The following is a 12,271-nucleotide window of genomic DNA, read 5'->3' as shown; positions in this document are numbered from 1 at the left end:
GCCTTGTGTAAACTTGCCTTGCCTTAATAAATAGTCAAAAGTATTATCATTATATACTTAATATATTAAAGAAAAATATAGATATTAAAGTAAAAGTACTTATTGCAGAGGGTCCCACAGAATCGTAAAATGTGATATTACTGGTGCTCATAATGTGAATCACTTTTTACTTAAGGCCTTTACATTTTGCAGCTGGTAGAGGTAGAGCTAATGTTAAATATTTCATTATTTTGTAAACTGCTGAGAAAATAAATCTATAATAATAAGTTGATTTATATTTTTGTATTAATATTCAGAACTTCCAAAATGTTTAAAATTGTCAAATACGTGCAGTGGAGTGAAAAGTACAATATGAATGATGTGTAAATCAAACAATGCTACCCTTAGCTATCTCTCATGAAAGACGAATCATTCAGCTATAACCCATAATCATTCATTCTAAAAAAGTGTAGCCCTAAAAATCTAAATAAACCCGAAATTGAATTCCCAGATCTTTATTACAAGGACCAACACTAGATGGAAGCTCTTACCCAGCTAAAACCCAATACAGTTTTGTTCACCTTTTTGCTCCTTCTTTCAAGATCTATGTTAATGTTGTCTTATGGGTTGTTCTCTTTCACAGTTTGTGACAAAGTACATTTTTTGTTGTTGTGGAAAATTGTTTTTGAGCCAGAGGTACAAATATTAAAGAGGCAATGGTTTACAGACATAATGTTAAAAGGACACGTTACACTTGCCTTCAAAATGGTTTATTCCCAACTCTAACAGCTCTTCTATCTATCTATTTTCATGTACTGCCAATGTACTAGTGAACATACCATAAGATTGGGGACCTACATATAAATAAACAGGATCAACATTACAAATAAAATGCATTATTATTATTATTATCATTAGGTTGGACACTCCAAATGCCCCCCCTATTCAGGAGCCATCGGATGCCCCCCGGAGTCTCTTCACCCCAACTGGACCCCCCGATGCCGAACTCAGTCGTCAGGTGGAGAAACTATGGCAGATAGGTGTCCTCCCCTTTCAGAAAGAGCCAGGCATCACCAGATCCAAGCGCCCCTCCAGTCCAGTGGACCCCCTTCCAGCAGCTCATTGACCGGGTCCTGCGTCCCACTCTCAGTATGCAGATATCCGGATGACTACATCGTTCAAAGTGAGGTGTTGGGGCAGGTAAAGGCGGGGCTCGAAGCTGACCTGAAGAAGAGTGAGTTGGGGTATCTGGGGTCGATGGAGTCTCCTCTTTGGTGCCGGGATGGGTGGGAGGTGGTGGTAGGTAGCAGCAGGTGTATGTGCAACACATCTTTATTCTTAAGAAAAGCTTTAAGTACAATTGATTGTTTATGTTCATTTAATATTGAGGAGAGCTAACAGGAAGTCTCTCATCAGCTGCCGCCTTCTTCTTTATTTTCCAAAATGCCTCCACGCCCCTCTGTACGTCTCAAACTCGCCCCGTGATGAATAAACTGAGAACAAATCAAACCTGAGCTTACAGATTTGTCTGGAACACCAGAAAAACGTGTTGAAACCTCAATAAATAAACTTCACACGGTACGACCTCTCACCTTTCTGTGTGTCTTCACTTCCTGTCACCTGAGAGGAGGAGGAGAGAGAGAGAGAATAATGATGATGATAAAACAAAGAGAAACAGCTAAAATGATGAAGAGAGAAAGAAGACTGTTGTTTTCCTCGGAGGTCATGCTCCATTAAAGAGTTTCATATCTTGCTGAATGGACGATATGGTTTCAGTACTCACAGGTCTTCTGGATCGTGGCTCTGATCGTCTCTCTTCCTGTGATCCTGTAGAGACGAACACAATCCAACAGTTTAAGATCCAGTTTAAAATAAGTGTTTGTTCTTTGAGTCAGCTTCAGAGTCCTGATCTCATGCTTTACATCCCATCATATCTTCTCTGCAAACACTATGACTGCCTGCCACAGCTCTCAGCTGCATTACAGGAAGTAACCAGTCATTGGTCTAGAACAGGGGGGTCCAAACTTTTTTCACCGAGGGCCGCATACAGAAAAATATATAAAGGTCTGGGCCGCTCTCTAGAGGTTTACTGCCTCATAAGTTCAGTTATAAGTCAGACAACTCAATCAAATGAAGGTAAAGGATGCTTGTTACTTGAGGATGCTTTAAGAAACAAAACAGCTCTCAGCTCTCCAGAGGGTTTACTTTATTCTGTTAGGTTAAACAGGAGCTTCAGATTGATTATAATTACAGGAAATATGAAGGGTTTATTTCACACTTGTTATCAAAATAAGTTATTGGGCTTTTTTCTTATCAAGTTAGATATGTTAGGAAATGTTTTCAGCTTTAATTGACTGAATTTATTTTAAAGGTGGGCTTACTAACACATGAATACTACTGTGTAATATATGTGTACATATATATTTAAGAAGTACAATACAAGACAAGCAGAAGTTTCCTTTGTGGGCCATATTTCATTATACTTTCAGAATTTGCTGAGGGCCGATTCCGAGGGCCGCATTTGGCCCCCGGGCCGCAGTTTGGACACCCCTGGTCTAGAAACTAAAATCATCCCATAAGAACAGACTACCTTTCCCACTCTTCTGTAAAACCCCATACGTCTGTTAGAGAGTTGATTACTAAAGTGTGGCTTTGCATGTTCAGCTGGCCTTCTATAGTTGATGGAAGAATGAGAGAGCCTGCAGTCAGTGGGTAACATCACTGATCTGTTTCCCCAGTGAGAGAAACACCTCCCTGTGGTTCATACAATACTGCTGAACCAGCAGAGACCCCTTACTGACCTGAGGGTCTCCAGTTTGCAGTCTGGACTCTCCAGAAGATCTCTCAGCAGCTCCACTCCTGAATCCTGCAGATCGTTGTTCCTCAGGTCCAGCTCTCTCAGATGGATGTTGGACTTCAGAGCTGAGGCCAGAGCAGAACAGCTGATCTCTGACAAACTGCAGCGCCTCAGTCTGAATAAAGAAAACATGATGAGGATACAAATCAGTTTATAATCAGATGTGTTACTCAACATTGAAATGAATGGGAACAAAAACATGTCTTCTTCAGAAAGTCAACTTTATCCTGTAAAACTAATATTACTTCAGATGAACTTTATTCAGACGTTATCGTTTACTAAATATTAAAAACATAGATTTACTTTTTACAACTAACATCTATTACAGTTCCTTTAAGAATCAGTCAACATTTATCTCTGCAGTTCTTACTTTAGTACCTACAAATGAAAGTATGAATAAAAGAACATTTACAACTTTATAGATGTAAGTTGTAATGTAGAAGAATCAGGTTGAATAACTAATGAAACATGAGATCTCCAGCAGTAACAGAGAGTCAGTGAACTGACCCGAGAGTCTCCAGTCTGCAGTCTGGACTCTCCAGAAGATCTCTCAGCAGCTCTACTCCTGAACCCTTCAGAGCGTTGTCACTCAGGTCCAGATACCTCAGATGGGATGGCTTGGACTTCAGAGCTGAGATCAGAGCAGAACAGCTGATCTCTGACAAACTGCAGTGCCACAGTCTGAATAAAGAAAACATGATGTAACTTTAGAAAACAATGTTCCTGTTTGAAATAACTCCAGGTTTAATTCATCTGTTCAGAGTTAAACAGGGTTTTAAAGGTCTCCTATCATGCTATTTTTAGGCATATATTATGGGTCTCAGATATACACAAATATATAAAAACATGTCTATGATGTGTTTTGCTCAAAATACCAAACAGATCATGCATCTTAGAAATCCCTCATATCCCTCTGTTCCAGCTGTTAGAGAAGAGCAGGTTCGGGTCCTTAGCTTGAAAAAAGAGGAGGGGGGGCTAATGCCTGATAAAAATTCTACCAGCAGAAACTCAGCTAAATGCTGCCGTGATTAAACTCCATATCATGTTCCAAACCACATCAAGGATTATCTCTGAAACAGCATGGAGCTCAAACTCTTTCTCTCTCTCAGGTTTACCACAAGGTGAGTTCCTTCTTATTTCCTGCTTCTTTACACATGCTCTCCAGTACAGGTTAGCTCTGAGTGTTAGCATGCTAATGTGAACCCAGACCATATTACTTCCAGAACACGTCTCATTGTTTCTGACAGCAACGTTTCTGATTGGCCCGTTGGTGTAAAGCCCGCCCACAATTTAGTAATGCCGTCATGACGCAGCAAATCTGGATCAGCTCTGTTGTTCCCCCGTTTTTAGAGATGTGGGTACGGAGGAAAAGAGAGAGGGGTTTATTTCCTGACACTTTGTGAGTCTCCTGACACACCGGGGACACACCGGGGACACATAGGGACACACCGGGGGGACACCGGGGACACATGGGGGGACACCGGGGACACATAGGGACACACCGGGGACACATGGGACACACCGGGGACACATGGTGATGTAGAAAAGACATCAGAAAGTGACTTTTGCATGATAGGAGACCTTTAATCTCAGAGATGATGTAGAAACAATCCACTGATAATCTGGAACTTTAACTTTGATCAGATGTTTAACAACTCCTTCATCTCCCTCACAGCTCATCAGTACCGACAGCATCTCCACTGACTCCTGGAGCACAGAGTGAGTCTGTGGAAGCTCAAACTCTCTCCCTCACACATTCACCTTCTCTTTGTTACTCTGATCAATATTCAGTCATTAGCAAAAGTCGACAAAAAACTTTAATGTATTTTTTTCAAATTCAGAAAATGATAAACACAAACAGATGAAGTTCAGTCAGTGAACTGACCTGAGAGCCTCCAGTCTGCAGTTTGGACTCTTTAGTCCAGAACTCAGCCGCTTCACTCCTGAATCCTTCAGATCGTTGAGACTCAGGTCCAGATCTCTCAGATGGGAGGGGTCAGACTTCAGAGCTGAGGCCACAACTTCACAGTGAGTCTCTGAGAGTCCACAGTCAGTAAGTCTATAATAACACATAAATTACAACATGTGTTAAAAAAAGAGGAAACATAATGACCTCAAGCATTTGATGAAAAACATATTTGACATGTTCTGATTGAGATTTGCTGTTAGTCCATTTTATATATAATTATATATGATAATAGAGTGTAATGTGTTGTCAGTGTGATCTGATCACATGTCTGTGCTCCTGCTGTCACTGACTGTTACCATAGAAACAGAAATTAAATAAATCACTTGACAATATTAGAGATGTACATATTTAAATGTTAATTAATATTGAGATGTGAATGATGGATGTTTTGGTTTCTCTGAGCATCTGGAAATGTATTGTGCACACAAACACAGTTAACAACCCAATAAAGTTTCAATATTTTAAACTGAATACCATCAGATGTTCTCACTATATGAGTATTAAGACATAACTCTGGTATTGGTGGGATATGATATAGATCTAATTTTAAACTCTAACACATTGTGATAAAAACGTGTGTGTGTTTAATGATAAAGAAACTACTAGAAAGTAATAATAACTGATAACTGTAAGTCCTGCTGTGTGGTGTGATCACATGCTGAGAAACCTCGAGAGTCCTTCATGTGTTTGACATGTTGCCTCCATCACTCAATATGAAGAGAGAAACGCTTCAGTTTAACTATCATTATAAATAAATAGAAGAACAGTCTTGATTTATTTTTGCTCTCTCAGTCTTTAAACAGCAGAAATGTTATAGTGTTTATTTGAATAATGAAACTTCTGATCCACATTAGTTTATAAAGTTAATCACATCTGGACTTACTTGAACTTCCTGCAGTTCCTCACAGCTGGAATCAGTCTCCGTTTCCCCTCATCTGATGTTTTGTACTTGTCCAGGTCCAACTCATCCAGAACCTCCTCTGACATCTGCAGCATGTAGGCCAGAGCAGAGCAGTGGATCTCAGAGAGTTTCTCCTTTGATCTGTTCTCTGACTTCAGGAACTCTGTGATCTCTTGATGTACTGAGTGGTCCTTCATCTCTGTCAGACAGTGGAAGATGTTGATGCTCCTGTCAGGAGAGATGTCATCACTTCTCATCTCCTTCAGGTTGCTGATGGCTCTCTGGATGATTTCTGGTCTGTTGTCTGTGCGACCCAGCAGGCCTCCTAAGAGTCTCTGGTTGGACTCCAGAGAGAGGCCGTGGAGAAAGCGGACAAACAGGTCCAGGTGGCCATTTCTACTTCTGAGGGATTTTGCCATGGCTCCCTTTAGGAAGACAGGCAGGGATGGGTAATCCTGATCACTGTTTTTACTGTTCTCATCGGGCCAGTCTCTCTTCAGGAAGTCCTTCAGTACCGCTGTGTTCCTGTTGGTGGAACAGTGGAACATGTAGACTGCAGCCAGAAACTCCTGAATGCTCAGATGAACAAAGCAGTAGACTGTTTTCTGGAAGATCACTCTCTCTCTTTTGAAGATCTCTGTACAAACTCCTGAGTGCACCAAGGCCTCAGTGACACCAAGGCCACAGCGCTGCAGGTCTTCTTGGTAGAACATGATGTGTCCTTTCTCCAGATGTTCAAACGCCAGCCTCCCCAGCTTCAGAAGAACCTTCCTGTCAGCCTCCGTCAGCTGCTGTGAACTCGTCTCATGTCCCTCTTCATACTTCTGCTTCTTCCTCTTGGTCTGGACCAGCAGGAAGTGGGAGTACATGCCAGTGAGGGTCCTGGGCAGCTCTCCTCTCTGGTCTGTAGTCAACATGTGGTCCAGAACTGCAGCAGTGATCCAGCAGAAGACTGGGATCAGACACGTGATGTGGAGGCTCCTGGAGCTCTTGATGTGAGAGATGATTCTGCTGGACAGGTCTTCATCACTCGATCTCCTCCTGAAGTACTCCTCCTTCTGGGCGTCAGTGAAGCCTCGTACTTCTGTTACCCTGTCCACAGACTCAGAAGGGATCTGATTGGCCGCTGCAGGTCGGGAAGTTATCCAGACGAGAGCCGAGGGAAGCAGCTTCCCCCTGATGAGGTTTGTCAGCAGCACGTTGACTGAGGACTGCTGTGAGAGATCAGACACAACCTCATTGTTTCTGAAGTCCAGAGAAAGTCTGCTTTCATCCAGGCCGTCAAAGATGAGCAGCACTTTGCAGACAGCCAGCTGCTCTGCTGTGACCTTCTGTAAGGTTGGATGGAAAACATGGAGCAGCCTGAGAAGACTATACTGCTCACCTTTGATCAGGTTCAGCTCCCTGAAGGAGAGCGGGATCACCAGACTGACATCTTGGTTTTCCAAACCCTCGGCCCAGTCCAGAGTGAACTTCTGCACTGAGAAGGTTTTTCCAACTCCAGCGACTCCGTTGGTCAGGACCGCTCTGATGAGAGTCTGTTGGTCAGGTGAGGCTTTAAAGATGTCCTGGCACTTGATTGGAGTGTCATGGAGGGTCTCTTTCTTGGAAGCTGTCTCCAGCTGCCTCACCTCATGTTGGGTATTAACCTCTTCACTGAGGCCTTGTGTGATGTAGAGCTCAGTGAAGATCCTGTTGAGGAGGGTTTCACTTTGATGAGTTCCTTCAGTCACACGTTCACATCTCCTCCTCAGACTGAGCCTATGTTCATCTAAAACATCGTGCAGACCACTATCTGCTGGAAGAGAAGGAAACATGAGAGAATCAGAAAATGCTTTTGAGAATATAACAATAAAACTAATAAAAACAGACTGAGTTTAAATGTTTTATAAACATTTTAATGAACAGAATACCTAATAAAAAAAACAAATGAACCAGGAAGAGGAATAAGACGCTGCATGAGTTCGGCCTCTTACCTCGTACAGAGCTGGTCTGACTGGCTGTCTGCAGTCCAACTCTGGTTCTGGATCTTTCTCCACACTGGGGACAGGAGGGGTCTCCTGATGGAGGGCTCTGCTCCCAGTATGAGGTGATGCACTGTCTGCAGAACCAGTGTCCACAGCTGGTAGAGACTGGATCCTTCAGGACGTCCTGACACAGAGCACAGCTGGACAGCTGCTCCTCCACAGAGGGAACAGGACTCTTCCTCTTCCCTCTGTGGAGAGGAACACATCCTTTATAGCACTTTACTTCAGAGGGGCTGATTCTCACCAAAGGTACAACAAGGGGGCAAATTCTAGTTTGATCTTTAAAAAAAGGTCTATATAATATACCCTTGTGATCAGGTAGATAGCTTACAATTCACATGATCATAAAACCAAAGAGCATCCTGTCTGGATTCATGACCCAGAGGAGCACATGCTGTATTAACCTGGTACACTATAAACCCAACTTGCATAGAATCTGCTGTGAATTAATATAAATAAACATATGGAAAGGATGCCTAAATAACAACAGAATGATACTGATTTGTAAAAAGCCTGAGTTAATGCTTTGTCAGGTCTGTCTCCAACACAACGAGCATAACATTTTTTTTCCTTTTTTTTTCTTCTGAAGAGATGGGTTTGATTAAAGCTAGGCTAACATTAGCTGCTCCATCAAGCACCACAGACAGTCTCTGGTTTATACAGGAACATTAATAACCCTGATTTAATATGAGCTGCTGTCGAGCTCTGTTCTCCTCTCTGATTCCCCTCAGACCGTCAGAGACCACAGGAGCACAATCTCAACACTGACAGGTTTTTGTAACAGAGCGTCACAAACTCTACACTCAAGATGAAATGTGTCACGCTGCACGAATACGCAGGTGACATGAATTTAACATCTTCACTTCCTTCGTGTTGCCAGGCACGGATCTGGGTCTTCGTATTGACTCTACATGTGATTTCACAAAACACTGTTTTATCTGCTAATGCTAAACACAACCAGCTCACCAGGTTATCACTATTATTAATAAACATCTTAAAAAGACATATCATAGATATGCCCAAGTAGTTAAATAATGTTTTGGACAATATATATCATTTTTAAATCAGTATTTATCAACATTGTTGCTATTTAAAACCATTTTATACACAGATACAATGATAATATAATTGCATATTGAAATATCCTTAGATAATGTTAGCTTACTCTGCTGCGTTTTCCCTTTACAAACTGCTCACATGATATTATTAAAGAACAGTTTGATATATTAGATTACATCAAAACTGGATCCTCTTCAGTTTACAGGAGAAACTCTTACTTTGTGTCTGAGGGTCCAGGTTCATTACTGAAGTCTGGAGGAAACCACTGTTTAGACCCGTCACTCTTCAGAGACCACATGGAGACCGTAGACCGTGCTCTCTGTCTGTGGAAACAACACATGTTTAAACATCATTAGTTTCATTTAAAGAGCAGCTTTTGATCTATGACTGTTCACCTTATGAAAGATCTTTAGAGTTGTTGAGTCGTGATTGTGGGTTTCTGTTGTTAAAATGCATTCGAGTGTGAAACGTTTTACATATTTGCATTTTATTTGCTTAATTTAACACAAAGTCCAACATGTAGAGTGTGAGGATGATTTCACTAGTAGATTATTTACTATCTCTGATGATGACAAGAAGCAAGAGATCAATTCAACGTTGTTAATGTACTCTACTGGGTTTCATTAAACAGTTTAGATGATCAGATACCAACAAACTGGATCCTCTTCAGGTCAGTTTACAGTGGAGACTCTTACTTTGTGTCTGAGGGTCCAGGTTCATTCCTGAAGCGTGGAGGACTCTCCATAGACCGGTCACTCTTCAGAGACAGACCGCTGGAGACTGAAGATTTGTCCTCTTCCTCTTCTTTTACATCACTCATCTTCTCCAGTCTGAGAAAAGACACACACACACACACACACACACACACACACACACACACACACACACACACACACACACACACACACACACACACACACACACACACACACACACACACACACACACACACACACACACACACACACACACACACACACACACACACACACACACACACACACACACACACACACACTGTGAAGTCAACTTGGAGATTCCACAGGAGATCAAAGGGTTAAAAAGTCGGGCTGATTGACAGAGTGGCAGCTGTCTGAAATCATTCCCTAATTGCTCATCAGCATCGCTGCACCTTTAAAAGCACCGCACCTGAAAGGAGGGCGGTAATCAAAGCTGGAGAGGGACAAACTAAAAAGCGTGCGTCCAGCAGCAGCAACGAACCAGCAGAAGAAACAACAAAGAAGCAGCACTGATGCAGCACTGATGCAGCCATAAAAAGCTGGAGGCGGCCGGTGAGAGACGAACTGTGTGTTTATAGAAGAGTCATACAACTTGATGTTCGTGGCGCACGTTAGAATATATAGAATGTACGTTCTAGTGCAGTGTCATTTGTTTGTTTGATGTCCTCAAGCTAAAGCAACATGATTGTTGATTTAAAAACGAATGTGATTTGTTTATTGAGATATGTAGATTGATAAAAACGGTTTGAATGCTGCTAAAAATTCAGTCTATTATATTTGCATTTTTAATGAGCCTGCATAAGTTAAAAACTGTTTAAAAACATAATTCATAAAAATACACTAAGAAAGGAAAAACAATATTCACAAGTGTTAAAACACTATATATGTAAAGCATGTATTTTTGCATTTATTATTTCATGTGCATTGTATTTACAGTAATTATTTTTATTTTTCATTTAAGGTTTTTCACCTTAGCAACCTTACTACTACATATGCTGTACTGCAACAACAAAAACTAAAGTAAAGAAGAACTCAAAAGAAAACAAAGTTGTGGTCATTGTATGAGTGAAACCCAGTGAAAACCTCCTATGGACTGTACCATCCCTTTCAAGCGGGGAAACTGCAAATATACCCAAGGGCTTGACACACACACACACACACACACACACACACACCTTACATTTTGACTGCGCTGGGCTGTCACATGTTATGTAACTCTTATTATTTCCTGTTTTCTGATTCATCAAAGTGTACAACACTTGCAGAAGTCTCATTGGACTCTAGGACGCAGATTTTTAACCAATAAGTTATTTTCTGACATCCAGTTTGACAGAGTAAATAATGATAGTGATGGCAGTTTGACACTGAAGCTTTGAACGGAGCTTCAACCCTGGACTTCTTATATTCCATCGAAGCAGTGATTCGAAGCTTGCTTCAAATCACGTGACATATGACGTCCGAACCAGCAACTGCTTCAAATCACGTGACATATGACGTCCGAACCAGCAACTGCTTCAAATCACGTGACATATGACGTCCGAAGCAGCAACTGCTTCAAATCACGTGACATATGACGTCCGAAGCAGCAACTGCTTCATTTCCTGAATGAATCACTTGACTGGTTCGCGGTCCAATTACGCGATTCAATGCACTGCCTCGTCTCTATTCTGACAGGTAACAGGTTGAAACAGTTTCGAATTTGAGCGCTTCAACACTTATAACCGCTCTAAACAATGCGCAATGTGTGGGTAGTTTGCGTTGTTGCTGTTGAGTTGTTGTTGGTATTGCATTTTAATTGGATCATGATAGAGCAAGCCAGGAAGAAAGATAGGTCGTTCTGGCGCGGGAAACACTTCGAAATGTGGAGAAGTTGTGAACAAAAAGACAATTAAGACGAACATAAAAAACATATGAATAGCTTAAGGCAGAGGTCTTCAACAGGGGGTCCGCGACCCCCAGGGGTCCGCGGAGGTACTGCAGGGGGTCGCGAAATCTTTGGTTGATTAGACAATTTTTTTATATTTCTTAAAAAAAAGAAAAGTTCCAATTTCCCCCCCCCCACAAATCCCTCCAAGGTCAACAGATATTGATCAGAAAATCAGCCAAAGTTGGTGAGCTAGCTTTGAAATGCTCTTATCAAATTGCTCTTCGGATTGCCCAGAAGAAACAAATCTGTGAATTATTTTAATAGCTCTGTTGTAGTGACCACTATTTAACTAGGGTACATAATTCACGCATGGAACTACAGGTTGGGGGTATTGTTTCCGCCCGGACATATATGTTGACGGTACCTCCAGGGTACCTACAGTGTGTGTCCCTTTCACTTTCTCTTGTCTCCTGTGCCTTCGACCCGACAGCATGTCGATTTCTGCTCCCCAATAAAGAGAGATTTGCACCTCCGATGCACCGCCTCCGTCTCCCTTCTCTCGGCACTACATTGGTGACCCTGACATAAGTCTCGCGAAGGATCCGAGGCTGAATCGAACACGGCAAAAAGCGCAGCTTTTCTCGGAATGCCGGAGATTCTTGGAGACGTCCGTAGCTGCCACGTGCACATGGACATGAGGCTCGGTGCGCCCCGCGGAATGGCTGAGGACGTCGCTCGCCATTCCCGCTTCGTCTCGGCACTGGAAGGCAGCAAGCCTTCCTGCTACGAGGAGACGATGCACGACCTGCTAGGTATGGAGGAATCCGACTTCTACCTCGTGGGGCTGTTTCTTCGGGACATGCGGCTGCATG

The 12,271-nt window shown here is 42.2% G+C and overlaps 1 protein-coding gene across 1 annotated transcript; it reads right to left on the bottom strand.

The window, feature by feature from the left end:
- Nucleotides 1–478: 478 nt before the first annotated feature.
- LOC117490154 (NLR family CARD domain-containing protein 3-like) lies at nucleotides 479–9,612 on the bottom strand. Its single transcript, XM_034139761.1, is given in 10 exon segments — nucleotides 479–1,472; nucleotides 1,572–1,599; nucleotides 1,763–1,806; nucleotides 2,781–2,951; nucleotides 3,344–3,517; nucleotides 4,722–4,895; nucleotides 5,689–7,492; nucleotides 7,725–7,921; nucleotides 9,011–9,115; nucleotides 9,449–9,612. Coding segments are annotated over 9 exon segments (2,847 nt in total). The 3' UTR covers nucleotides 479–1,472; nucleotides 1,572–1,585.
- Between the last annotated feature and the right edge of the window lie 2,659 nt (nucleotides 9,613–12,271).

Source organism: Trematomus bernacchii, unplaced genomic scaffold (genome assembly GCF_902827165.1).
Source record: "Trematomus bernacchii unplaced genomic scaffold, fTreBer1.1, whole genome shotgun sequence".
NCBI lineage: Eukaryota > Metazoa > Chordata > Actinopteri > Perciformes > Nototheniidae > Trematomus > Trematomus bernacchii.
The sequence above is the reverse complement of the archived record's forward strand: the minus strand, read 5'-3'. Positions and strand labels throughout refer to the sequence as shown.